This window comes from Drosophila mauritiana, chromosome X, assembly GCF_004382145.1.
Source record: "Drosophila mauritiana strain mau12 chromosome X, ASM438214v1, whole genome shotgun sequence".
Taxonomy (NCBI): domain Eukaryota; kingdom Metazoa; phylum Arthropoda; class Insecta; order Diptera; family Drosophilidae; genus Drosophila; species Drosophila mauritiana.
In genome coordinates, this window is record NC_046672.1 from 6,379,243 (window position 1) to 6,406,237 (window position 26,995).

Genomic DNA, 26,995 nt, shown 5'->3' on the forward strand with positions numbered 1-26,995 from the left:
CACATTTTGTGCGGCAGTTTTCATCCACTAACTTGGTAACTGGTCAAGTGTTTTTTTTTACGCTTAGTGCCGATTAACCACTCCCCCAACCACTGTAGCCACACACAACGATCCCAGCAGCAGACACAGCCTCACCTGCACCTGCACCTGCGCACACATGCCCCCCAATCCTCGAGTGCATCCATGGATCCATAGACAACTCCACCCCGAGGCGAGTGCTCGAGCTCGATATGGTGATGGATATGCGTGCAGCATAATCATGAAGTCGCTTTGATCTTCTGTCTGCGCTGTCTCGAAATAAATGAAATGACTCAGACAGCGGGGCATACATTTTGCACTGGCGGCGAGGGAGGTGGGGGCTGGGTAACTGGGGAGCTGCCGGAAATGTCATAAGCATAAATATAATTTTTTGATAATTGTGTGTGTCGCGAAGCGTTAATGGAACTTTAATTGAAACTCCGGACTGATTGGGATCTTAAGCCAAAACAAATCTCTTTGAATGGCCAGCAATTCTAAAGGCGAGATGCAGTGCGATTTGATGTCTTCATCGTTCCAACAACGAGCGTAATTACGACTTGATGGCCACTTTAAATGAAGGGTGGTCTGAAAACCGGGTCGAGGAGGGGTGTTCCGTACTGGGGGCCAATTAGCCAAAGGAGATCGTTAGCTGTCCGACGATCATTAGCCTTAACGAGCTGTACAGCCAATTGCTTGCCAATTTATCTAGTTAATTATACGGATTTTCTATAGTTAGAACTCCTCGCATATGCATGCATGTGTACTTCATATGTTTTTGTTTAATTTTATGATTTTTATTTAGAGAGATGGTACACCCCCTCTGAATTCCGCATTGAGCAACTTTGTTGCGGCGTTTCTTGTTTTGTTTTTTTCTTATTTTTTTGGATTTGTTTGGCTTTCGTCGTCGGCTAATTGAATTTGATAAAAAGCCAGCGAATGCTTTTAATTGACCAAACATTCAGACACTCACACTCACACTCGCCAATTATACGGCTGATAACCCACCCAATGTGGCCAATGTGGGTCTTTCGATTGAGTAAGAGCGCTCTGAACTTCCGCCAGCGGAGTACAAACCCGTATCCGTATCTCAGTCCGGAACTGGAGCAGTCAGCACTCGGGAAATTAAGCATATTGAAGACCATAAAAGTCCACTTTAATTATAAATCTTCCAGATTAATACGGACTTAAACCACAGTTCATGCCCCCAATAAGACATTACATTTTATACCATTACATTCTATTAAAAACAATAACAAACACATATTGAAATTTTTAAATAATTATAAATAAATTCAAATGTATTTAAATAATGAGCAACACTAAAAAGAGGACACACTAAAAATTAGCCAACACCAAAGTTCAGAGTTGCCAACTTTTTCACACCACGTGACATTTCGCTGTGTTCGCAAGAAAAATTTTCATTGCCTCGGCAAAAATTCGAAGTGAACGAACGCAAATAAATGCTGAAGAAAATGTGTGAGAAAGCTAAGAAACTGGTGTTTGGGAACTGGAAGGACAACGAAGCCGATGCAGAAAAGGCTCAGAGTTCGAAGTATGCGAGTTGGGGCTCCAGCGCTTCTGATACAAGCGGCCAGTCGAGGTCTTTAAAATCCTCCAGCTCTGTCTCCGCGACCCACTTCGATGCGGAAAGGCGCTTCGAAATACGCCACGGAATTCGTGGACAGAAACCAAAGTTGAAAGTCCGGAGCCAGAGTTCCAGTGGCCCGCGCTTTTCCAAGTCTACGTCGAAAAAGAGGAGCATGAGTGAAGGCAGAGGAAAATTTAATTTGCGGTCCAGTTCGGAGTCTTCTGATTCCGGATCCGACTCGAGTTCCAGCTCGGAATTGGATTCGAAATCCGGCTCGTCATCCGATTCGGAATCCACTACGGGACCAAGTTCTCACGGTAGCGATATGGGAGAGAGACCACGAATGCAAAGCGCTGTTTTTCGCATTCATGATACTTGGCAATCGGCAAATTCTTCCAAGTCCGTGAAAACATATCGTGAACATTTTCAATCAAGAAGCAGAAGCAGCAGTCTACCGCGCGTAAAGCGCGTTTGTCCTTCGAAGCCCCAAAGAGATCTGACGTACGGGAGTCCGGAACCCAAAAGTCCAGCCAATCGCGGCCGCAATTCCTGGAAGAAGAGTCAATCGAGGAGCATGAGCTGCAGCCCCATTCGAAAGGTTTCGGTAAACCGCTCCTTGACCAGAAGCCGCAGTCCCCATCGGAATACTTGGTCCCAAAGCAAAAGCCTAAGTCCTCCTACCTGGAAGCTGCCGATGGATGAGGGCGTTCATTATCGGGAACGCCACAATATCACCTTGACCAACTGGGATGGGCGAGGGCATCCGGAGCCTGTGCTGAGTTTCGAGCGCAGCGGATTCAATGCAACCATATTACAGCAACTGGAGGATCAAGGCTTTGATGCGCCCACGCCCATCCAGGCGCAAACTTGGTCGATTGCCGAGGAGGGCAGAAATATTGTGATGATTTCTGGAAAGGGCACAGGTAAAACATTGGGCTATCTATTGCCGGGCATAATGAACATTGACAATCAGCGCGGATTAATGCAGCGCAAGAAAGGACCCATTGTCTTGATTTTGGTGGACAGCCGTGATGCTGCTGTGGCGGTCCAAAGAGAGGTATTGTACTATACGAATCCTCTTGAGCTTAGGACGTATTGCCTCTTGGGCAGCAGTCAATGGCAATGCCATGCCGAATGCGATCTGCTGGTGGCCTCTGCTGGTCGCCTGCTGCAAATGCTAGATAACAAAAAACATGTTGTAGAACTGGAACGCTGCACCTATTTGGTTGTGGACGACATTGACCGCATGATTGACGTGGGCCTAGAGGGTAACATTTGCCGGCTACTATGCCGTCTACGTAAACGTGCCCAATTGGTCGTCACCAGCACCTCGTGGTCATCAAATCTGAAGCGGATGGCCAAGAAGTTTATGGTCCAATACACCGCGATTCTCGTGGGTCAAATTAACGATTTAGGCATGCAATTGCAGAACATCCGCCAGCGGGTGGAGGTAGTCAATGGGCTATCGAAAATAGGACGCCTTATGGAGGAGCTGGCTGCAATTTACGATACGAGCGATGTTCCCGGTAAAGTGGTGATCTATGTGAAGCGCCAAAAGGTCGTGGAAGAACTGGTGAACTTGATACGGAAATATGTGCCCTGTGAGGGCATCCATAGTGGATGCACTGCCCAGGAGAGGGAAGGAATAATCCGTGAGTTTGGCTCTGGCGCCTACAACATCATTGTGGCCACGCAAATGTCTTCGATTTACTTGGATGTACCAGGCATTCGTTATGTGATCAATTACGATTTCCCGGACACCATTGAGAAGTATGCTCAGCGCTTGAGCAGATCGGGATGGCTGACGAGTAACAGTAACTGCGAGGTCATCAGCTTCTTTACCAAGGCAAACTATAGGCTCGTGATGGCCGTGGTCGATTTTCTCAAGGACTGCAAACAAGAAATTGGACCGCATCTTCTCCAGATCGCTGAAAAAAATGAGTTTGGTCCCCGTCAACGAAAGCGCCATCGTCCGCCACGCTACAATCGCATGCAATAGGGTCAATTTCGATATGGCGATATAACGATATATATCATTGGCAAAAATTTTGATGATTTAACAATTGTTAATATATAATGGATTTAACCCTTTAAATGTTTATTGTTTAAACTGGGCCAGTTTAAGCCGTTTTTATTTTGGGGGCAACTACAAAATGGGCTAATGACGCATGGGAGGGGCATGGATGGCACGTCCGCAAAGAAAGTTGTGCATCCAGAGCTCAGGAGACGTGACGTTATGCAAGTGAAGAGCAGCAAAGTAAAATGCATGGCAGTGCATCAATATTCAAATACGGTTTCAGTTCATAATAAATCCCTTATGATATTTACATGTTTAAGAACTACAGCAATTCACAGAGAATTTTAAAAATACAACGTCAGGATATTCAAACTTAATTCGCTTATTTGCTATTTATACTACAAATCGTTTTCTATCGTTATAATGGTTCAGTAAATTGTGGAAATCCGCCTAGATCTCGATCCATATCGATTCATTTGGCTTCTGTCACCGATTCGCTGGTTCGCCTACCGTCCAAATTCTGACATATATGGGTCAATATTTTATGTACAGCCAGCCAGCCAACCCCCTTTTGGCCCATTGATTGCCAGAGTTATTTAGTTGTTTGCGCCAAAAGCAAATGGAAATGAATCAAAATTCATTAGAGGTGAATTTATTGTGTTGGCCATTTGATTTCGGTCCCAGTCGAGATCAAATTTCTGGCCAATCGATCGGCTGGGCTGTTTTCGTTAGCCCGATTGGGGTGTGAAGGGGTTGTGTGTATCGCGGCTATATCTACAACAGATATCACAGGTGGCTCGGCTTGCAGCTGAGTTTTGTTCAGACGGAAAAAAACTAAAAACATAAAAAAAAAAAAACAAGAGGGCGGTGGACCGTGTCTAATCCGATTTTGACTTTATTAACGGTGCAATTTGTACCGACAACTGCCAGACGGGAACCAACTGGCAGTCCGAAACTCTTAACTCTTTTAACTTCGAACTCCTGGAGTCTGCAAGCCAAAAGACCCCTAGCGATTATTATTTATGGCCGCGAGTGTTAACCCCACCACACTCCGCCCCGCCTTCCACAAATTGTATGCTAATCGCTTGGACCCCCGAGACATTGGCAGCTGCCCCAAGTGGAACTGGACATGGGGACATGGAACCTGGGGACCTGGAGTCAGTTGGTGGACCACTCGATTGTTTTCCTTCGGTTGCTATGAGTGTGCCTGATTTATGGAGTGTCGCTGACTAATTTGAGATCTTTCGAGGGGTGTGAGTGCAGCAGTGCAGCAGTGCAGCAGTTGCAGCTTGCAGTTTGCAGTTGCCTGTTGAGTTGAGTTGCGCTGCGTTTCACCCAAACTGCAAATGACCATTCTAGGGATGGCTGAAAAGCGTGACCAGCACAAGCCACAACAAAATCACTCACGATCGTAAATGCACTGTTTCCAAATTTAGAACCGCAAAGGTCAGCGCTGAGGGGGCGGAGTTGTTGGGATGGAGTCCGAAAAAGGCAATCGATTCAACAATTGATCGATTTCGCTGAGTCATTGCGGAAATTTAAGATTGCGCAAAAGTGTTTCTAGAAATGGGAGACGTAATGAAACGGCACGTTGCAATTGGCTATAATTCCATCCTGGCAGATCACACATATATACCGATCTAGAAAAATTGTCAAAAGAAATGACATATGCATTTAATGTTAAGTATACGACACGTGCTACAATAAGTGGCCTTTGAATTTTTTTTGAATTACATTAGCTACGTGGTCTTTGTGGTAACTGTTCATTTGTTTTATAACTTCTTAACATCTTCACTTGATCTGGCCACAATTTATGCGTTTTACCTGACCACAAAGAAGACAAACAATCCGTTGCAACGATAACGATAAGCTGTCACGTATGCCCATCCACTTGTTTTGTATCCGGCGGATCTGCACTTCAAAGGCAAGGCCGCCCAAGCAGTTCACAAGCCACAACCACCCACTCCCCCACATCCAAAAAAGGGGGGTTCCCACGCACGGGATGCGTGAGTGATGGCAACTGTCAACTTCTGTCAGTGCAAAAAACAGAAAAGAAAATAATAACCAAAACCAAAACCAAAACAAAACTGAAACACAAATATTGTGAATTGAAAAGCCAAATATGAAAAGCAAACACAGTTCGTTGTCGTGTCGGCGACGTCAATGTGCCAAGACCAAAAGCCTTAAAACTCCAATAGCCCAAAACCCCGAAGTCGCACCGAGATCTTGCAGTCACGTTTGCTTAATAAAATTAATATTTACATATGTTCCGTATTTACACACACACACACACACACACACAACAAATGCTGCTGCCCCCACCGAAAGTGGACAAATAGCCAAATAGACCGGCATGGTCAGGCAATTTGCACGATCCGCGTGCCATCCGATCCCCCTCGGATCACCAATCTCCTCCATACCCATTTCTATACCCAGCACGCACCATAATTCGTCCGTGATGATCTCTGTATACGTTAAAGGCGCTATCGTGATCCGTAATCCGTGATCCATTGGAGAAAATGAGCTGGTCAATGCGGTAACCGGATGACTCACTCATTGCCAAATGGCGATAAGGATCTCTGGCAAAACGGAAGCGCCACGTTCGTGAGCCATTCGAGGAGAGATTTCCCAATGGCCAACACTCCATTTTGGGTAAACCGATTAGAAATCATAAAGTAGTGTCATAAACGGAAGGTCCTGAAAGAAGATCACAGAAGAATCATTTCTAGACCATTTCAAGAACCCACGCTTTATATAGAATCATCATTTATGCCATTATGATAAGTGTTATATATTTTTTCACAGCTTTAAATAATTAGAATCTCGCCAGATTAGATCAGCCAGATCGTTTGGTCATCGAAGTCATTGGGTAGTAAAAACACGTAATGTTTTTTCTCTCTTTGGATTTTGGCAATTCGAAACAGGAAACACACCGAATCGGACAAATTGGACAAGCGCGACAAACAGATCTCGACATTTGCGGCTTGTTCTGAGTCAGAGTCGGTTTTCTGTTTCTATTTCGGTATCTTGGTATATCCATCTGTAAATCCATCTGTATCTGCATCTGTATCTGTATCTGTACCTGTATCTTTAGTTATGTTTGCAACTAACCAGTGCCGTATTTTGTCAGTCGCGCTCTCACTTTGGTGGCACAGGCGCTCGACTCGCACATGGATCGGCTCTAATTTGGCCAGCGTCTAAATTCAAGTTTATAACTAAATATGCGCCAAGTGGGTACAGATCATTGTGGGTGGGTCCGGCGGGGGGTTGGTTCTCGGTATCGAGCTATAGCTCCATAGCTCTGGCTAACCTCGATTGCGTTTGCCACATTTTTAACAACTTCACCCACATTCAAAATTCGTTTTGGCTTTGGCCCGACTACAACAACGTAAACCAGTTCGGTTTGGTTTAGTTTTTTCTTTGTTATTCGTTCAGGGGAGTTTTGGCATCGAATTCTGCCAGTTTTGGCCGTATCCAAATGCCCATCTACTTAGCTGTGCTGTTTTGCCCTCTTTCGTTTCGTTTCGTTTCGTTTCGTTTCTCCCAATGTCTCTGAACCCTAGAATCGTAAATACATTTTTCATTTCATTCAGAAGCATTAACTGACCTTATAAAGAATAACCCTAATTTAACTTGGCCATTAACAACCCGATCGTTTCGGGGTCCATTTAAGGAAATCTCTCTGCTAATTTTGAAGATATTTAGCCAAACTTGGGGTAATTGGACTGGCCAAGAAATATATATATATGTTCACAATGAAATAACAAGTTATTAACGTTTGTTTTTGCTTAGTTGTGTGATTTTCAAAATTTCACAAGTAATTAAAACCAATCAAAAGACGACCGTATCTGTAATTTTCCTGTAATTAAAAACAATGGCAATGGGAAAGATATGTTTTTGTGTTTTATTCAAAAGCCTGAGGACACATTATTTTCTGTGAAATCGGTGAAAACAAATACATGATTGTATTAGGCAAAACAATACCCCCAGTTACTCGGCTAATTGGATTGAAGCTACTCGGATTTCGAGAGCACACACTTGTTGCTACTATATATCCATTACTTCCATTTCCAGTTAACAGTACCATTTGGCTTCGAGTCAAGCGGAAGTCGTAGCTTTTAATTTGGTTTTTTTTTAGATAAGCTTCTTCGGCTCTTGCAATCGTAATCGGAAATCGCCAATTCTGAGTGATCTCATCGATTCTGCAGAGCTCTATCGAAAATTGCCAATCGTCAGGGTCACTTCAAGTTTTTCCCACACAAACACACAGAGCAATAAACTTTGGGCCCAGTACAAAAAAAAAAAAAAACGAAACAAAAAAGGTAGAAGAGAACGCCTTCTATGGGCATTATGGAAATACCGTTAGCAAGATCAAAAGACCACCGAGCAGGTGAGCCGAGTCAGTGTTTGAATCTCGGTGAGGAGATCGATAGATCGATCATGGTTAGCTGTTAGCTGTTCTACCTGTGCGCTCCGTTGTGCAGAAATCATTTGCAAGCGAATCGATTGGTCGATCGATCGATGGATGGATCGATCTATCATTGCCAAAGCCATATAAGCCATATACGAATTGTGGGTAGGAAGTCATCGCCATGGGAGAACCTTGAACCCAAAGAGACAACAAAGCCGCCGATGGAACGGCGTTTGAAATATGATTTTGAATGGGTCGCGGACAGTTTTGTGATTTTGATTGAGCTCCCAGTTTGCGGTTTATTGTGTGCGTTTTTTTATATATTTTTTGTGTGTGGGGCCAATCGACGGCAATCAGCGACAAAACCAAGAAAAAAAATAGATACAAAATAATAATAATAACTGGTAAATAACAAAATAACAGTTGAAACGGCGGCAAATCCGCTTAGCAAACTTCCCCCGCCATCTTTGGCACTTCGAAGGAATCACAAATGCGTCTGTGTAATTGCAAAAATCAACTAATGTTTGGTACAGTGAGCATCGTATTATAAATACTAACCACCCGTATACAAATATATCTTACTTATATTCCAATTGAACATGCTAGTAATTATATAAATATAAATATAAATAATTGAAATTATAATTCATCGCTGATCTTGGATTGATATAAATTAATGCAAAACATTCGATAAATTTCTAAGAGTTTAGTGCCTTATTGGCTCCACTGTTTTTTTTTCAACTGAATTTTTTGCGATGTCATTTTATTTATTATTTGGCTGCTGCTGCTGCTTTTTTGTGCGCTTTAATTTTGTTTTATTTAATTTGCCTTTTGCGGAAGCAAAAAATGCTTTTCGCACCGGCTGCGTTGCTCTGCCGTCGCTTACGTCGTCGAATGTTACGGTACAAATAATGCGACAGAGTTTATTTCTGTTGTTGCAGTTTATTTCTTTTTTTTTGCAATAGCTTTAAGTAGTAGTCATGTAATGTTATTAACGCCATATTGACATACATTTTGTGCACAGGCAAAAGCACAGCAAAAAATAGAGAAAAATCTAAGCTAATTACGTGACGTTACGTACCTGTAATAACGCCCTCTCTTTTTTTCGCACACACCATTTACAGTCGAACATCCATAACTTCAACGAACCCCAACTTCCCCATTTCAAAGTCTCGTTAAGTGAAACTCACTAAAGGGAGGCGAACAAAAGGTGTGAACGAACAGAATGTGCAATGCACTCAACGCTTAATTAACTTAATTTTTGTAATCGTACATGTTCGATAAATGGAGGGCTTACTGTGGTTCTTCTTCTGCCTCCTTGCGGTCTTCTTCTTCTCGTTCTTGCACCGCATCACCGTCACGTATTTGCAATATGAAGGGGGCGTGGCCAGATTGAGTGTCGTAGGCGGTAGGCGGTGGACTACAGGTCGACCCACTTTCCATCTCTTTCCCACTCAAAGTTCCATTCCCAGGGGGGAAGAAAAATGAAAACAAGAGAAGAACTGGGAACCATATGGATAAGAAGACTAAGTAGAACTAGAAGAAGAGTCATGTTAATTGCTTCGACACTTGACTCTGAAGAGGCGGAGGCGGATGCGGATGTGGCTGCGGATGTGTATGACAGACAGTTCACTGGGTTAGATGGATAAGAAAACAAAGTTTGATGCAGTTACACCTTTAATTTTTATGGCTGAATTAAAGCCCAAAAGGATTTAGGAAAAGTCTGTGGCTGGTGACCCCAGCCTTTTATGGTATAGAACTTAATTCCTCAAGAGGAAATCCCGTGTGGAATGCATATAAATGACCCTAGTTATAGCTACCAATCGAATGAGTTAGTTTTGTTTTCACCATCGATATTTCAGATAAGATAGCTGGCAGTTGATTTATTTTTTCCGGTGTCCCAATATCGATTTATCAACAGCGAACTGCACTTGCACTTGCTCCAGCGACGGTGTAAAGTGAAACAAAACCAACAACAAGTGGCACGTGCCGTCTCCGCCGTTGTTGATGCAAGAAAGTTTTGATGTCATAATAACAATTTCCATTTCCACAACGGTCCACCCCCGTCTTCCAATGGCTCAGTCAACTGTCGAATTTCGAAAGTGAAAATGTGATGCTGCGATTATCAAATATGCATGTGCGTCCGTCTCTGTCGCGCGCCACTCTGCATGCATTATTCAGATTCAGATTCGGATTCGGATTCAGAAGAGGAAGAAGCCAAACAAACATTGGAGTGGTGCTGCAGCAAGCACTCACCTGCACATATAGACACCCACAGTGGTGACGAAGATATAAGGTCTTGAAAGTATATAACCGTAACTATGGTCCAAGATCAAGTTAAGAACACAAAGTTATATTCTTGTGCATCTCCAAAGTTAGTGTGCTATTTTCTAAAGCAATGATATATTATATTAACTTTTTATGCAATATAAGAAACACTGTTTATTTGCCCCTGACTGTATCTGTGTTGAAGCCCCGGTTCTAAGCTGGCGGCCAAAGTGAAACCAAGGCCCAAACAAACTTCGTGGGTAGCGCATCTGTTCAAGGAGAGCCAGAGAGAGAGAGAGAGGGAGATGGCGGTGCGGGAAAGAGACGGGGCGAGAAGAAGAGAGATGCATTTAACGCCTCTGGGTTGCCGAAATGGGTTGTGGGCGTTGCAGCTTTACCTTGCGAGCGGCATGATAAGAGCCAAAGAGGAGAAAAGAAGAAGCCAAAGATGTAGATGCCGAAAAGAAAAGGCAACGGGGCAATCAGGCCGACTTGTTAACGCTCTTTCCGCATAAGATAACTCTTTATAAGTAGATCTGTATGAAATGTGTTTCCCTAACTCGATTATACAATAGGCTTAAAGCCTAGAGTATTTGCAACTGTTGATATGCAGATCAGTAATTAGTTTACGATCTCAATTTGATCTTCTCTGGCTTTCCTTGAGATGTACGTACCTATGTACATATGCATGTATGTATACAAATGCATGCAAACATCAGCGGAGCGTCATCATCGTCACCGCATTCATTGCAGTTTCTGTTGCCCTTATTTGGGTTAGGGTATTATGGTAAGGTGAAACAATAAACACCAAATAAAGCATTTGTCAGATATCCATAAAAGAAGAGAGGCGGTGGAAGAAGCAGATATCATAATAATATTGTTTAAATATTAAATTATTACAACAAAGTGTGCATAAATGAATATGGAATGATGCAAATGGAAATGCATGACACGTCGAGACACGATTGCAGTTGTTGTTTTCGCCCCGAATGGGATTGGAGCTTAATTTTTTTTTTTTTCGTTTTGGCCCAGGGAACTCGGGGCTTGCGGATGACATAACCCCAAACGTCAAATGTGCCAATGGCAAATAATAGCGGGGATTACTATGTGGGGGCGCATGAGATACGAAATGTATTCGAAACATTAAGTTTCACATGGTTAGGATGCAGTTGGATGCTCCAGGATGAAAGCCACAACGCTGTGTCCTAAAATACGAATTACCCCAGAAGAACGCAAATAGATAGATATGTAGCATTGTCGCAGCGACAACGTTGATCGTTCAACGCCCATTGCAGGTAGCAAATGTGGTGGCCAAGATCGCGGGAAATTCGAAGGGGGGTGGGGGGACAGCCTAAAAATGCCGTGCTAAATTCCTAAGGAGCTTAAAAATAAAACGTTTTCTAGTTTTGTATTTTTGTATTTTTGACTTTCACTCGCACACGCACTCGGCTCGGCGAATTATTTGCCGTGCTCATTGGGAATTTGTGCATCATCTCATTGCAAATGCTAATGTCTCTACATCGTTCGTTCGTTCGTTCTTTTATTTTGCAGCACGCAAATTATGTGAGACAGGCGGCTGAGGATTATCTGGCACGGCGACAGGCCCGCAACAAATCGATGACCCGCTCGATGACGTCGGGTCTGGCGGGTCCCATTCTGGCCATGGGCAATGTCCACTACCTTCCGGCCGCCAAAAGTGGCACCTTCTTCGCCCGCGACAATGTCTCCAACTTTATAACCTGGTGCAGGTGGGTTCAAGCCGCCAATCAATCGTAATTCTTGGAAATCTTATATCTTATATCTTATCCAATTCTTGCAGAAAGAGCCTAAAGATCATCGAGTGCCTGCTGTTCGAAACGGACGATCTGATCATGCGCAAAAACGAGAAGCACGTGATCCTGTGCCTCCTGGAGGTGGCACGTCGGGGAGCCAAGTTTGGTAGGTATCCATAGCCAATTCCATAAAACCATAAAATATTGAAACCATTCTATTCGATTTCTATTTCTATTCCACTAGGAATGTTGGCTCCCATGCTGGTGCAAATGGAGCGACAAATCGATCGGGAAATCGCCGCGGACATCAAGGCCAACGGAGCTGGCTGCTCGGAAAACGGCACCCAAACGGAGGCACTGGAGTCCGGAAATAGTAGTGCCGCCACAATGACGACAATAACGACGACCACAGTGGAGACGGATCTGTATGATGACAGCGACGATTCGGAGACCGAGGACGATGGCGACCAGAATCCCGTGCTGATGTACGGACCACAGCCCCAGATAATCACCAATGATCTGAAGAGCCTCGACGAAATGGTGAGTGAAGCGAATCGATTAACCATTGATATTTTTAAATCATTTTCATTTAAGTTGGGTGAATTGAACTGAATTCTGGCAAATAAGTGAGACCTACTCGGCCAGCCAACTTGGTGTCCAGTATCAGATCTTTCCGCTTTTGGTTTTCCATTTTCCCGCAGGGCTTTCCGTTCCCGTTCCTTCGCTGTCCCAGTCCCAGTCCCACTCCCTATGTCCACTTTTGGGTTTCTCTTTTATATTTTGGTTGCTATTTTTTCTTTCTTTTCTATTTACTTTTTTTTCTGAGCGGGCTCAGCTCACGATTTTGTTTGTTATTGTTTAGCTTGGGCTGCTGTTGTGTTGCTAGTTTTCTCATGTCCATTTTTAGCCATGGCTAAGTTTCCAGTTAGGAAAAATAAAAAATACAAAAAAAAAAACAACACGCCGAAAACAATACCAAAACAAATCAGAAGCAATTGAAACTGGAACTTTGGCTATATTTTTGTCCACCTTTTTCTGTTTGATGGGGTGTTAGTGTTATGAGGGTTTCCCAGATTTGCCTGCTGCCATGTTGAGATGTCAAATTAATTTGACAAGACGATGTGCCAACAACAATTACAACAATTGCAATTGTCAATGTAATTGCAAGTGTGACGACGACAGCAGTGAGCAGCAGCCAACAAAGGATGCGGATTGGTCAGGCGCAATGGAAAATCATTGACGGCCAAACTAATGAAAGCCATGCAAACATTTCCTCACGCCGCCAGCAACATTGACAACAGCAACATGAGCAACAGCAGCAGCAGCAACAGCAGCAACAGCAGCAACAGCAGCAACAATGTTCGACAGCTGGGGGATGGATGGTCGCTGGATGGATGGGACATGGACCTGGACATGGACATGGTCCTCTCCTCCGCCATCGCACCGTCCTCCTTCTCCAGCTAAAATCCACTCCGAGGCAGCCAATCAATTTGTGCAGCAGCAGCAGCAAAAGCAGCAGCCAAATCAGCAAATAGCCTCAACAACTTGTCGAAAATCAAATGATGTGCCACCAACAGCAGAAACGAAACAAAAAGAAATGAAAAGAAAAGAAAAGAAAAAGCCACGATCATTTGTCGACTCCAAAAGTCTGGAGCTGTGGAGCTGTGGAGCTTTGGAGCTGCTGGCACGTCCGCATCGCCGCTGTCTGTCTTTTCGGTCGCCAGTTGCTGTTGGTTAGTTGGTGGCATGCGATTTATGGTTAGGCCAGGATCACATCGCTATCCCCATCGCAATCCATGGCCAGCTAATCTCGTATGCGTCAGAGTCACGCCGATCCCCGATCTCTGGCAGATCGCTGGCGGATCGCTGGCTGGATTGCTTTGGCCCACCTTCCACCACCCCACCAGCCGAAAGATTTATTGTCATGTCGGTTCCAGCTTGGAGCCACCATGGAGTTGCTGTTGGAGTTGAAGTTGGAGTAGCAGCTCCATCTCCAGCTCCAGCTCCACCTAAGCACGCATCCCATCCCAGAAGGAGTTGCAAAAGTTCAAAGGTGCCAATGCGTTGCTGCTCAGCTCCAAGCTGCCACAAACTACAGTAGCAATGGGTCCCACTCACAGTCGGGGACACCGAGCTGCTGGCAAAGAAGTCTGGATGAAAATGGAGGTGGGGTTGCAGCCAGGGCAAGAAACCAAAATACACTGCAAGCCATGTGAAACTTAGAAATATTCGCAGAAGAATTTTGCACCATAAGCGTGTTTGCCTTATACTTAAGACGACTACCAAACGTTTGGGTCACCTTATTGACTTATTGACTTATTTAACATAAAAAATGATGTTTAGATGGTACAAATTGGGGCCACCTTTTGATCTTCGAAGACCCAGCACCCATCTGGATATTTTGAATCGCAAATCATACTCGAATTTCGGCCAGTGGAGAATCAGACCCAAAGACAGGCCAGGCCAAGTCGTCATTTGTTTGTCTGCCGCCGCCCGCTGGGACGTGTACTGCTGATGGTGGAGCCGATGTTGACTGGTCTTGCCATGGATCCCATGGCTCCCTAGGGCAAGGGTAGCCCCCTTTGGAGTCCCTCGTAGTCCCGCCACTCTCTCGCCTCGCCGCCCCTGCGGATCATTTGTTTGTTGGACAATGGCAGCGCGTGAATTTATGCAGTGAAAAACTATTTGGTGACCCCGATGCTCGTCGCTCTGCTCCTTCTGCTTCCTTCTGCAGCTCCTCCACCTCCTCTTCCCCATTTTTTTTTTTTTTTTTTTTTTTTGGACAAACTGCAACTGCAGCAAACTGCCACTGCAGAAGTCAGGGAGTTAGGAAGTCGGGGAACTGATCGGGTCAGGCTTATGCAATGCTAAGGGTCAATCGCCGAGGGTGGGGGGGAGGTGGGTCCGCAGATTGGACACTTGGATTCGAGAGTTTTTCTTCGTCTGCTGATCTCGGGGAGTTGGTACAGTGCCACTGAGAACATTTTTAGCTCGCCTCTTGGTTGCCTTACATATTTTGTTCACACTCATTTCACTTGATACGTAGTGATACAGATGAATGCTAATTAGCTCAATTAATTTCAATTACAATACCTGTCATCATTACTCATATATATGGTCATTTGTTGAAACGTATTTAGTTGGCAATGGACTATTATGGCGGAAAGCTCTGAAATCAATTGCATTTAAAGCATACTCAATAAGTTGTATAGTTACTATTGGTGATCGCTGATATTTTCAAATAAACTTGTTTATATTCTCACATTCTCACATTTGCATTTACAGGTCAGAGATCTTGTGGAGAAGTGCACATGCCCCTCACAATTTCCCATGGTCAGAGTGTCGGAGGGCAAGTATCGTATTGGCGACACCAAAGTTCTCATCTTTGTGCGGGTAAGTATTGAAAGCCAAAGCTTGTCGTTCTAAGCTCAATGTATGGACTTCTTCTTTCAGATCCTTCGTTCCCACGTGATGGTGCGCGTCGGTGGCGGATGGGACACACTATCCCACTATCTGGACAAGCACGATCCGTGCCGCTGCCGTGCCCAACATCGCAGCTCCGTGGCCGCTCGCCTCATTCCCCGTCAGTCCCCGAATCACAACCCGAGCAACGGCATCGAGCTCCACAAGGCGCAGGTGATATTCGAGAGGTGAGTCCTTTTCTTTTTATAACTTTCTTACCATATATGATATTTATATCCTTGGTTTCTGGTAAAATCGCCGGACTCTCTTAAATTCATCGATATTTATTTCTTATTTTTTCTTTATCTTAATTTCTAGGTCACCGCCAGCAGCTCGACGTGTTTTCAACAGTCCCAATTGCAATGGAGGACCCGGAACAGTATCGGGCCCAGGATCATCGTGTGGAACGGGAGGTGTAGGCGTGGCTGCGCCTCCACCTCTACAGAACGGTCACAGTCTGTCGCCAAATTCGGGAAAATACCGCAGTCGCAGTCCAACACCACAGCGCAAGTTCCTCAACCAGCAGGCTAACGGAGGAGGCAGTGCATCCGCGACGGGATCCAGTCAGACAGTTACCACAGACACATCCAGCAGCCAGCTGCTCGGATCGCCCAGCTTGGCCAGGCGCTCCATGTCACCAAGTCCTCGTCGACTAATCGATATGCGCAAGAAACAGAGCTCCTTGGATTCGTACAGCAGTGGTCCGAAATCGCTGCCCGGCTACAGTTGCTCCTTGGAGGAGGCAAACGGTGGATCTGGTGTCGGATCGGCGGCAGGGGGTGTGGGCTCAGGATCCGCAGGATCGGGAGTCGCGGGCGAACAGGGTGGCGCCAACAAATTCGAAAATATCAGCGATAATGGCAGTGAGATCAGTGACGAAGGATACCGCAGTCTGGGAGTCATCCAATCGGGAGCCCAAAAACGAGAGTCCCTGCACAGTCAGGCTTCCATTGAGGACGCTGAAAGCAATGGTGAGTCCTGAATTTCGTTTGAATGGTTCCCATATATGATTTTTGATGTTCTCATCCTTATCATTTTCTAGCGCGTCTGGATCAGACCTCAAGTGACTCGCAGATCTCGCCCTCTGATGAGCCGGCGGAGAAGGCAACCACGGACGTTCTAGAAGAGGAGGACCTAAGTGGCCAAGACCGAGAGGAGGAACAAGAGGACTACTCGGTGTGCGATGGCCCACAATCGCTGCCAGCAATTCTAAACGGAGCCCTTAAGCTAAGCGACAAATTTGAGCAATCCGGTGTCTTTATTACCGACGACGAAATCACCGTGGACATTGCCAAGACCGAGGATCAGTCGGTGGCCACTACAATGGGCAATCCAACACCCAATCTCAGCAAGATTCCACGCTCTCCGTTGGCGCAGCGTCGTCGCCGAAGCATCGATAATAGTACTTGTGGCGGTGCCGGTGGAAGTCTGCAGGATTTGAGCAGCCGGTCTGGGCTACCGGCTCCAGCCTTTAGCCGAAAACAGCCGGTCTATCGATCCGTTCGAACCCGCAACTCGACCGGAGCCACTACCACGCCGGTGGCACCGCCCCGATCCCGTCAAGCCACCCAATTGCCTATGGTGCGTGATGTCACGAATACGTGGAGCGGCCGAACCACGGGAGCACCCAAGAGAAGACCTCCCTGCAACGCCGATACCTTTGTGGCACCCACAAATGGAACAGGACCAGCTGGATCCTTCGAGCGCAATGGCAAAGGACGCTCATCGCAAATTCTCTACGACAGCAATGGACGCCGGGTGAGGAGCGGAGCACCGGGATGCACCAGTTCGCTAACCACGTCGCCCGTAAAGAACCACGCCTCCTCGCCACTGGCCCAACAACTCCTGGAGGCGGCCAGCAGTGCCAAGAACGATGCCCAGATTCTGGAGAAGATGAAGTCACTACTCTCACGCTATGCGGCTGGTAATCAAACAAAGGCAGTAGGTGGAGCAACGGCAACAGCAGCGAATAAGATCAACAGCAATGGGAAAAAGACACCGGTCTACGAGGACTTCACTACGGCCTGGGTGCACAGCAATGGCAATCTGGAGCGTTCGGAGAGCTGTTCTCCGCCAGCCAAGGCGCGTTCCAAGCGCAGTTCCGCCGCCAGTTCCTGCGAAAGCAACCATTCAAATGCTGGAGCTGGATCCGGGGCAGCTGCTGGTTCGGCCAGCGTGGTATCGCCCAGGCGAGAGAGGGGCATGTCCAAGATTCCGGCGCCAGTGCGCCATCATACAGAGCTTTACTAGCAGCGCCGGCGGACGCCAAGCGTCCAGGTCCGTTTCCAAGCCAAGTCGAGGGTTTTCTGAAAAGCCTCCAAGTGCGCAGAGGAGCAGGCGGGTCGAAGTGAAGCGAAGTGAAGTCAAATGACGAGGGTATTTGTGGGTAGTGAATAGTTAAGATAGGGTTAGAGCCAAGCTGGAATTGTCTGCTGCTGCTACGGCGTGTGTGTGTGCGTGGAGAGCAGAGAATAGTTGAAGAATCAGAAGACAGAATCCCGAAGAATCAGAAGGTGGAATGGGAAAGACGAAGATCAGCCATTGAACGATTTAAACCAAAAATGCAAATGCGGAATCTTTAGATTAGCCATACAAAGCTGACGAGCCCTAAGAAGAAAGCTTCTGTAAGCCGGAGAACCATAATAGAAACCATCACAAAAGACAAAGAATCGGAGGTGACCCCACTCCAAATGAAATGCAGGGGAAAGCCATAGCTATAGGATACCCAAAATCCGAATCAGGATCGTTAAATGTCGAGTAAAGAAGTAAAGAAAGCAAAACTGAAACTGCCTCAAGGACAGACAGGGCAGAATCCCTAGCAGCCAGATACGCCTAAGCATATCCCCCTTATAAACACAACTGTATTGAACCCTTGTAATCGTCGTTATATAAGCTCTCAACTCTCTTTCCCTATAACCACTCAATATACTACGTTAAATACGCAATTTCCAGTTTCCTACAACTTTATATGCATTTCGAAGTAAGACAGTTATTATTTTTGCAACGTTATAGAGTAACAGCATTTTCTTAAACAAAAATAAGCATTTGATTTGTATTTATATTCGATCTAGGATACCCCCCAATAAGCTTCGATCTGCGCTGATCTAGGGTAATGAATCAACCATATATACAATCCAAATTTGAGACTCGAGTAAAAATTTTAAATCAATTTTTTGTCTAGGCCTAGAACAGGAATTTTAAATCTACACCAAAACCACACAAGCATTGCAATATCGAATATATCTATTTAAATGCATAAATAAAACACACACATACACACACACATACGATTGCAAACATATAGAGGACGCATACCTAGTTTTCTAGAAATTTTTAAAGTAAAGCCAACAAAATTCTTCAGATTCGATTTGTAGCGATGCAGAGAATATACGTTTATTTTTGTACGCTTGAACAGAGGAACCGGCAGAGGATCGTGGGATCTGGAAAGATGAATAGCTTTTAGACAACTCGACTTTTACAGTATAGCTCTATATATATGTATACTATATATATATATATATATATGCAAGGAGAGAAGAAGAGATCGGTTAGGGATATAGCAAGCATAGCTAGGAAATGAAGCGACCGCCCCGCATAAAAAAGAAAACAACAACTCCAATAGTGGGTGCTCCTTGGTCTGGGAACTCCAAAATCACGCTCTTCAAACCCACAAAACTGCACCACAAAAAACAAAAAAAAAACACACACACACACAACTAAAATTATACAGTGCGTTTCGGGGGTGTAGTGGAATTATAGGATGGTTAGTTCGAATTTAAATACACGATAAATTAAATCAATTATAATGGAAGCGATGTACAGCGAGTACAGCTCTAAAACGCACTGTAATTCACCACGAGCATTCAATATATACAAAAAAACACAAAACAAGAAAAACGGTCACAAAAAAAGAAAAATAACTGAGAAACCGTAAATTTTAGAGAGAACGGAAAGAAATCGTTACAATGCGAACGTACGAACCGTCGCATCAGTTTCAGAAACCTTAAATAACTACAACTATTAAACATTAATTGTATGATTTCAAGCTTTTTTTTTCTTTAGATTTAGCAATGTTAACATATAGTTTAGTACATCGTACCTATGCATATAAATACATACATCATATATAGATTGTAAATTGTGTTTGTCCAGTTGCCCACATGTTGTATAGTTCTTATGTATTCGTAAAATCGGCCTTAATGTTCAGTCTGTCGATAACTTGTATCAGTTTCATTTTGAATTCTTTTCTTATCATTATAAATTGTATTTTGAATTTAAGTTGCGTTTTTCAGCTTTTTATTGTACACCAAATGATACCAATTTATGTATATGTAAACTCGAAGCGGCGAGAAAGATCGCAACCAAAATAATTAATCATTAATTGTTTAACAATTAAATTGTTCCAATACAAACAGACAGACATACACACACACACCACACACACCTGACCCGTGGTGTAAATTTAATTATAGAAAATTAAGCAATTGCCCGATTTGCATGCCAAAAGGTTGATAACAAATCGAGCAAAAAACAGGATGAAGTGCACCACGGGTTCTCGAGCGCTGGCCATGATGAGCATCGCATCGCATCACATATAATATATATATATTATATATGTGTACTTGGGATATATATCGCAGAACATATAAAGTGTATTTTAAATACAGCTAAAGTGTAATTATCAATTCATTTCGAAAGCAAACTAACTATTACAAATGGAATAGATTAGACCGCAAGGGTGTACTCTAAGCGAAGAGCAGCATAATTGATTTTAATCACAAGAATTTAATTAATTAAATAAAAGCCTATATACAAATATATATATAAAAAGCCAAAAAAAAAAAAAAAAAAAAAACACCACTCGTTTTCACTTAATGCCCTAGCTGGGTGTTTATTTATCCACATATACAAATTTTGCTGGAATCGAAGCAGTGCCTTAGGTAGTTAGTTAGTTCGCGAATGGGTTATCATATCTAGAGATCGCCGAAAGAATCCAAGTCGCCGCCCGTCTCCTTGCCAAGCTTCACCTTATCCTGGCTCTCCGTCCAGGCCTTGGCTATCATCTGCTTTGTCTTTGAGTCACCGTCGTTGTACATCTTCTTCATGATGTTGACCAGCGCCGATTCGGGATTGTCGCCATCCTTGGACATTTCGCTGTCCTTCTTCTGCTTCAAACGTTTCTGGATGGCGGTGAGCACGTCCCAGTGTTCGTCCTCCTTCACCTTCTTCAGATAGATGGCCACCATGTCGGTCTTGATCTTGCGGTAGCTCTTCTCCACATCGATACTGTGCAGCAGATTGTTCACGGTCAGCCCAAAGTCCTTGCCCTGAAGATCGCGCACATGGAGCTGCAACGAGCTAGGTGTGTAGGTGACTGTCACATTCTCCTCCGTGCAGCCCTGCACTCCGTTCAAGGTGATGAAGAGCTTCACGAATTTGGCGCTCTGGTCCCAGCCGTAGTCGGTCAGCTCGTGCAGATATCTGGGCGATCGAAATGGGGATTCATAAGTGGAAATAGCAGGCTTCATGATCTCTACAATATGTACTTCACTGACCATATATCAACTCAAATATACCAATGTATTTAAAGGGATGTAGAAAGATTTGGAACTACATTTTGACTAATATATGGACCAATCCCGAAGAGATTTCGAGTGTCTGTCGAGTGAGTGGTTGGGTTTCTTGGACCTCATGGATTTGCTCACCTCTTGGCATCGGTAGCCCCGTTGGCCTGTCGCTCCGCCGCAATTTTGGCCTTCATCTCCAGGTTGACTATCTCCCGTTCCGCCGCCGCCTTCGCGGTGGTCAGCACGTCTTTTACGCGGGCACCTTTCGCCTGCTGCAGGAAGGCCGCCAGCTCGGCCACATCGCTTTTCAGCTGTGTTATGGGCGTGGTGTTATCTCACTGATGGCTCGTTTGGCAATCCACTCGGACTTACCTGTTCCAGTGACATTTCGTGCGTTGTCTCAAATAATAGTTGATTAACTTTGTAGGTTCACAGAAATTTCGAGCAATTCAATGACGCCGGCGCCCGTGGTGAATGTACTAAAAAACGAGTAACGCGTGGCGAGCACGGAGCACAGTGCGAAAAATACTCTTTCGCGATATTTTCAGTATATCACGTGCCAGCTTTCGTGCACAAAATTGTACATGTAATAATTAAATATATATATATTACTACAACATAGGGTGGTTTATAGAGCAGACATGCATGCAAACGCTTACTAACGTTAAATTAGAAATAAGTGATATTTTGATCCAAGAAAGGGCTTGACTAGGGTTGACTAGTAAATCATGACCCATTATTGATATGATTTTTGTTATAAACTTCGATTTCCGCCGGAAGAGCGATTTTCCCGCCAAGCCAGGGTGACCAGTTGGAGGCTAAGCAAGCCCATTTGGTATTCCATTCCCGGCGGAGGGCGAGCACACTGTCCCATAGTCTCGAAAAAACCATCGATGGCATCGAACCGGCTGGAACTGAACCATCGATATTATCAGTAGTGCCATCGATGGTTTGATAGTACCTCAGCTCCCGCGGAACGCCGACCATATCACACGATTCAGACAATACGACCAGTGACCAGAGTTGTTCATGTGCTCCATCCAGGGTATCCACTTGCAACCAGCGGACGCTGCGCCATAGCCAGAGTTCCGGGATTAAAAGGGCGGCGCAGCAGGACTCCGGATTGGGGACAAAAACAATCCAAGTAGGTAGAGAAGTTGACAACTCAGGTCCATACGCCAAATGTCAAAACTGTTCAACCGTTCGGAATCAGTTTACTTCCCACTTTGGCCGGGTCGACATCAGAAATTTCCCAATAAAAAAATTTCGTGTCAAAATTTGTGCTCCTTTTAGGCACTTTTTTTTTCTGTAAAACCCGCCATAAACCACCACAATCACCATCAACACGCCGATGACCAGGAAGATTGTGCTACTGAAGAACAATGGCCGATCGCGTTATGTGCCAGGAGTTGGCCACATCAGGCAGTAACTATCGTCGCCCCAAAACGGGCGTGCCCAGCACCAATGTGGTGTACGCCAATGGAGGCGGATCCTGGCGTTCGGCACCTAAGCAAGTCCAAAGGCAGCCGCGCCAGACAGTTCAGCAATATGCCACCGGCATTCCGGCAACTGGAAGCACGGGCAGAAATTGGGGCAGAGCAGCCATTGCGGACGCCGCCGAGCAGCAGCCAGTAGAATCCAATGGAGCTGCAGTCATGTCTCTGCCCGTCACACCGCGTACAACCAAACAGGCACGCAACAAAAACGAAGGTAAGTTTAGTTGCTGATCCAACTTGGTGGTACATACAGCTGAATGTAATTGGTTGTACTCTGCAGAAGCCATCATTGATCTCCTCATACGAATCCCGGACATTGGCAAGCTGTTCGATGTACATAGCCGGATTGGCAACGGAACCTTTAGCACTGTGCTGCTGGGCACACTACGTCGGGAATCGCATCTGCCGGACAGTCTGCGTCGCAAGTTCGCCATCAAGCATCACATACCCACCAGTCATCCGGATAGGATAATGAAGGAGCTGCAGTGCATGACCAAAATGGGGTAGGTTCCTCATTCCTTTCCCCACTTGGTGTCCTGTGTCCTGTGTCCTGTGCCGTCCCGTATCCTTATAGTATCGGCCGACTGGTGTAAACCAAACAACCACCCACGCACGCCGCTTCGTCCTCGTCTGCGTCAAACGCCGTTAAACGACGTCAGCCGCCGGCAGCGGCTCCATCTACGTCATTGCAATTTATATTTCGCCGCACGAACGGCGAGCGAGATGGCATGATTGTTGTAGCGTTCGTTTATTGCACTTTCACACGCCATTCACGTGCCCATTTACAGTTACATTGAAGCCCACGGTGCACAGCGAGAAAAATTCGCCACCTTCCTCTACATTCATTTACGCATTTCACATCACTTTGATATGCGAGAAATGTTAGATCTGAATACATTTCGCATTTGTTTATGCAAAATCGCATCTGCCAGTGCACAGAGAGAAAAGGAAAGAGTTCGATATCGCTGTGATATGATTAGTTCCAAAGAAATTATGAATACATGGGAAGTTCGAGTTCGAGACCCACCCTCTGCTCAATACAATGAACCATTTTCGCATACCAAAATGCCATTGTCGCATCTCTGTACAATATATATCCACAATTTCTTTCCGTGTGGCAGCTGTAACGTTTGTTTACAGACCGCTCACATCACACATGCGTGGTTTTCGATACAGACTGTTGTAGCATATCCTGCAATCCCAGCCGCCTCTTATCGATTGCCCAGAGCAATGGCCAGGCGATTAGATTAGCTACTCGTATTAGGTGGCCAAATCGGTTCAATACCGCCTCGAACCGGAGAAGTTTTGGGTTGGCAGGTATCGTCACCGGTCATCTCATCGTCCGGCTGTATAATTTACCCAAACTTGGAAAATAAGAAAGAGGAGAGAGTGGGCGGTCAGTGGGTATTTTGTGTGTGTGTGTGTGGGCGACGTTGCGTGTTTGACATAAGCCGGCTGCCCGCCCCCTGATCGCCCATCGCCCATCGCCCAACATCTTCGCCCCTCGTATACCCACTGCCCGCTGCGATTTTGTGTCTATTCAAGCAATTTGCGCAAATTCCGCAGACCCAATTGCGTCACAGCCGATGATAATTATGACTGGGCCACGCCGAGTGCTCCCTCACGTATTCACATATGCCGCTCGCCATGTTCCACACCCGAAGGCCTAGCGCCCAGTTCGCAAATCGCATCTGTCGTATCGCCCATCGCTCACCATCGAGCTGCGCGGCTGGCTAGAAAGTAGCTAATCAAATCAACTGTTAGTCCTTCGCGTACTATTCTAAGTTACGCCAAAACAAATATTCCACGCAGACATTTCAATGCTATGCTTATGCTATTATAAAGAGTAGAAAGAACTGTCAAATAAGGTTGTACGTTGTATATTCCATACATGTAACCAATATTCAGCTAAAATTAGCTAGAAATCAGGTCCGCACTGGTTCTGCGTGACGTCGAAGAGTCACTCTCCCTTTCCATTCCTCTCTCCCACTCTCTCTCGCTAAAATTGAGTGGGCGGAAGTGTGCGTGGGCGTCTCTGTTGTTGTTGTGGTTTTCCCACACGGAACAACAAAGCAACATAAACACGATGGTAAAGCTGACTTGCATAGATCCTGCTGTTCAGTGCAATCAATCCGATGTGTGACTAGCTTAATCACATTAACTACCTTTAAAGTTAATTAGGTTTGGCGGACACCTGTTGCTCAAATCACTGGTTGGGGATTATTGTCAAAAGCTGCGTATTCAAACTATAACTGCATAACTAATCTATTGTTTTCCTGCTCTATTTCGCTTCTCAGGGGAAAGGAGAACGTGGTGGGCATCCACTGTTGCGTGCGTCATGACGCCTCCGCCGCTTTTGTGATGCCCTTCATGGCACATGACCGATTCCAGGACTTTTACACGCGCATGGACGTGCCCGAGATCCGGCAGTATATGCGCAACCTCCTGGTGGCACTGCGTCATGTCCACAAATTCGATGTCATCCATCGCGACGTGAAGCCGAGCAACTTTCTCTACAATCGACGTCGCCGAGAGTTTCTCCTTGTCGATTTCGGTCTTGCCCAGCATGTGAATCCTTCGGCTGCGCGATCTTCCGGAAGAGCCGCTGCCATCGCCGCCGCCAACAACAAAAACAACAACAATAATAATAATATGAATTACAAACGGCCACGCGAGCGCCAATCAAAGGATGGAGTGCAGCAAGGTGCACCAGCGGATGCTGGTTTGGGTGGAGCAGTGAAGCGTATGCGTTTGCACGAGGAGTCCAGCAAGATGCCCCTGAAACCGGTCAACGATATTGCGCCAAGCGATGCGCAGCAGCAGTCAGTAGATGGGTCCAATCCCGTCCAGCCACAGCCAGTGCAGCAGCAGCAACAACAGTCGCAACAGCAGCAGATGCAACAGCAGATGCAACAGCAGCCGCAACAACAGCCGCAACTGGCGCAGATGGATCAAACAGCATCGACGCCATCTGGCAGCAAGTACAATACAAATCGAAATGCCTCGGCAGCAGCGGCTAATAATGCCAAGTGCGTCTGCTTTGCAAATCCCTCGGTTTGCCTCAACTGTCTGATGAAGAAGGAGGTACACGCCTCCAGGGCAGGAACACCTGGCTATCGCCCGCCGGAGGTCCTTCTAAAGTACCCAGATCAGACCACTGCCGTAGACATTTGGGCGGCGGGAGTGATATTCCTTTCGATCATGTCGACAGTTTATCCGTTTTTCAAAGCGCCCAACGATTTCATCGCGCTGGCCGAGATTGTAACCATATTCGGAGACCAGGCAATACGGAAGACGGCCATGGCTCTGGACCGTATGGTCACCCTGAGCCAGAGGTCCAGGCCCCTGAATCTGCGTAAGCTGTGCCTGCGCTTTCGCCATCGTTCCGTTTTCAGTGATGCCAAGCTCCTCAAGAGCTACGAATCTGAGGACGGAAGTTGCGAAGTATGCCGGAATTGTGATCAATACTTCTTTAACTGCCTGTGCGAGGATAGCGATTACTTGACAGAGCCACTGGACGCATACGAATGTTTTCCGCCCAGCGCCTATGACCTACTGGATCGCCTGCTCGAGATTAATCCCCATAAACGAATCACCGCCGAAGAGGCACTAAAGCATCCATTCTTTACGGGCGCCGAGATGGTCGAGCAGACGGAGCGGGATCAGTTGGCCAATGGAACACCGCGCAAGATGCGTCGACAAAGATATCAAAATCACAGAACGGTGGCCGCCTCACAGGAGCAGGTCAAGCAGCAGGTAGCCCTTGATCTGCAGCAAGCGGCCATTAACAAGCTGTGAAACTAGTCCCCACCATGCAAACATACATACATACATACATAATTGTACATACATACATATACTAAACCCAGTTCGCCGATCGATTGTACATATATAGCCCCACCTCAAGAGAATATCTCATTATTGCACCCAGAGCCAGAAGAAACTCGTCCAATGCCCCACTAGGCCACATTTACTTACCTCAAGCCGCAGGCAGATAAAACCAAATGAAACCACGCAACAAACACATACACGCACTCGCACACACACATGCAAACATACATATGTAATATTTAAAGAAATGTTTAAATCATGAACAAAATGGGCTCGGAATACCAAAAAACAAACGAGATTGATTATGAAATATGGCCGAAAGGCTACAAACTGTTGTATATTTAGGAACACGAAGGCGACCCAAGTGCATGGCCCCCATCGCCCAGTGGCAAAGAATTTTGCACTATCCCCATTATGTTGTATAGTTCGAATAGTCTTGTAGCAAACCTACTTAGGTATAATTATTGTACATATATCTGAAAATCATGTGAACAAGGATATAAGAGCGACAAATATATTTATACCGTGAAGATTGAATGAAGGTCTTGAGTTTCTTTGCTCCACA

At 45.5% G+C, this 26,995-nt stretch overlaps 4 protein-coding genes across 6 annotated transcripts in view; 3 read left to right on the top strand and 1 right to left on the bottom strand.

The window, feature by feature from the left end:
- LOC117148623 (GAS2-like protein pickled eggs) overlaps positions 1 to 20,070 on the top strand; it is a 49,185-nt gene extending 29,115 nt beyond the window's left edge. For both annotated transcript variants that reach the window (XM_033316114.1, XM_033316115.1), the window contains exons 4-10: positions 11,854 to 12,050; positions 12,122 to 12,240; positions 12,319 to 12,614; positions 15,360 to 15,467; positions 15,528 to 15,724; positions 15,855 to 16,507; positions 16,579 to 20,070. In XM_033316114.1, coding sequence (XP_033172005.1) covers positions 11,854 to 12,050; positions 12,122 to 12,240; positions 12,319 to 12,614; positions 15,360 to 15,467; positions 15,528 to 15,724; positions 15,855 to 16,507; positions 16,579 to 17,786 — 2,778 coding nt within the window. In that variant the 3' untranslated portion in view covers positions 17,787 to 20,070. The remainder of the gene's footprint in view (positions 1 to 11,853; positions 12,051 to 12,121; positions 12,241 to 12,318; positions 12,615 to 15,359; positions 15,468 to 15,527; positions 15,725 to 15,854; positions 16,508 to 16,578) is intronic.
- Positions 1,412 to 6,215, top strand: LOC117148624 (putative ATP-dependent RNA helicase CG14443). Its single transcript, XM_033316116.1, has one exon. It carries the CDS (start codon positions 1,479 to 1,481, stop codon positions 3,603 to 3,605), a length of 2,127 nt encoding a protein of 708 aa, XP_033172007.1. The 5' UTR covers positions 1,412 to 1,478; the 3' UTR covers positions 3,606 to 6,215.
- Positions 20,071 to 20,399: 329 nt separating the features above from the next.
- On the bottom strand, positions 20,400 to 21,589 carry LOC117148626 (calcyclin-binding protein). The gene is made up of 3 exons (XM_033316119.1): positions 21,476 to 21,589; positions 21,242 to 21,414; positions 20,400 to 21,017 (listed from the first exon to the last, which is right to left on the bottom strand). Exons 1-3 carry the CDS (start codon positions 21,488 to 21,490, stop codon positions 20,510 to 20,512), a joined length of 696 nt encoding a protein of 231 aa, XP_033172010.1. The 5' UTR covers positions 21,491 to 21,589; the 3' UTR covers positions 20,400 to 20,509.
- Positions 21,590 to 21,976: 387 nt separating this feature from the next.
- Positions 21,977 to 26,971, top strand: LOC117148625 (cell division cycle 7-related protein kinase). 2 transcript variants are annotated; one of them, XM_033316117.1, is made up of 4 exons: positions 21,977 to 22,247; positions 22,397 to 22,813; positions 22,880 to 23,102; positions 24,897 to 26,971. In XM_033316117.1, exons 2-4 carry the CDS (start codon positions 22,486 to 22,488, stop codon positions 26,395 to 26,397), a joined length of 2,052 nt encoding a protein of 683 aa, XP_033172008.1. In that variant the 5' UTR covers positions 21,977 to 22,247; positions 22,397 to 22,485; the 3' UTR covers positions 26,398 to 26,971. The 2 variants fall into 2 exon arrangements, with proteins under 2 accessions (XP_033172008.1, XP_033172009.1); XM_033316118.1 differs by lacking the exon at positions 21,977 to 22,247 and having other exon boundaries at positions 22,320 to 22,813.
- Positions 26,972 to 26,995: the final 24 nt, after the last annotated feature.

Excerpts from the sequence above, each read along its gene's own strand:
- LOC117148624 (XM_033316116.1), top strand. The coding sequence starts at position 1,479 with ATGCTGAAGAAAATGTGTGAGAAAGCTAAGAAACTGGTGTTTGGGAAC.
- LOC117148625 (XM_033316117.1), top strand. The coding sequence starts at position 22,486 with ATGGCCGATCGCGTTATGTGCCAGGAGTTGGCCACATCAGGCAGTAAC. Across the intron at positions 22,814-22,879 it reads GGCACGCAACAAAAACGAAG|AAGCCATCATTGATCTCCTC; the intron begins GTAAGTTTAGTT and ends TGTACTCTGCAG. Across the intron at positions 23,103-24,896 it reads CAGTGCATGACCAAAATGGG|GGGAAAGGAGAACGTGGTGG; the intron begins GTAGGTTCCTCA and ends TTCGCTTCTCAG.
- LOC117148626 (XM_033316119.1), bottom strand. Across the intron at positions 21,018-21,241 it reads GGGGCTACCGATGCCAAGAG|ATATCTGCACGAGCTGACCG; the intron begins GTGAGCAAATCC and ends TCGATCGCCCAG.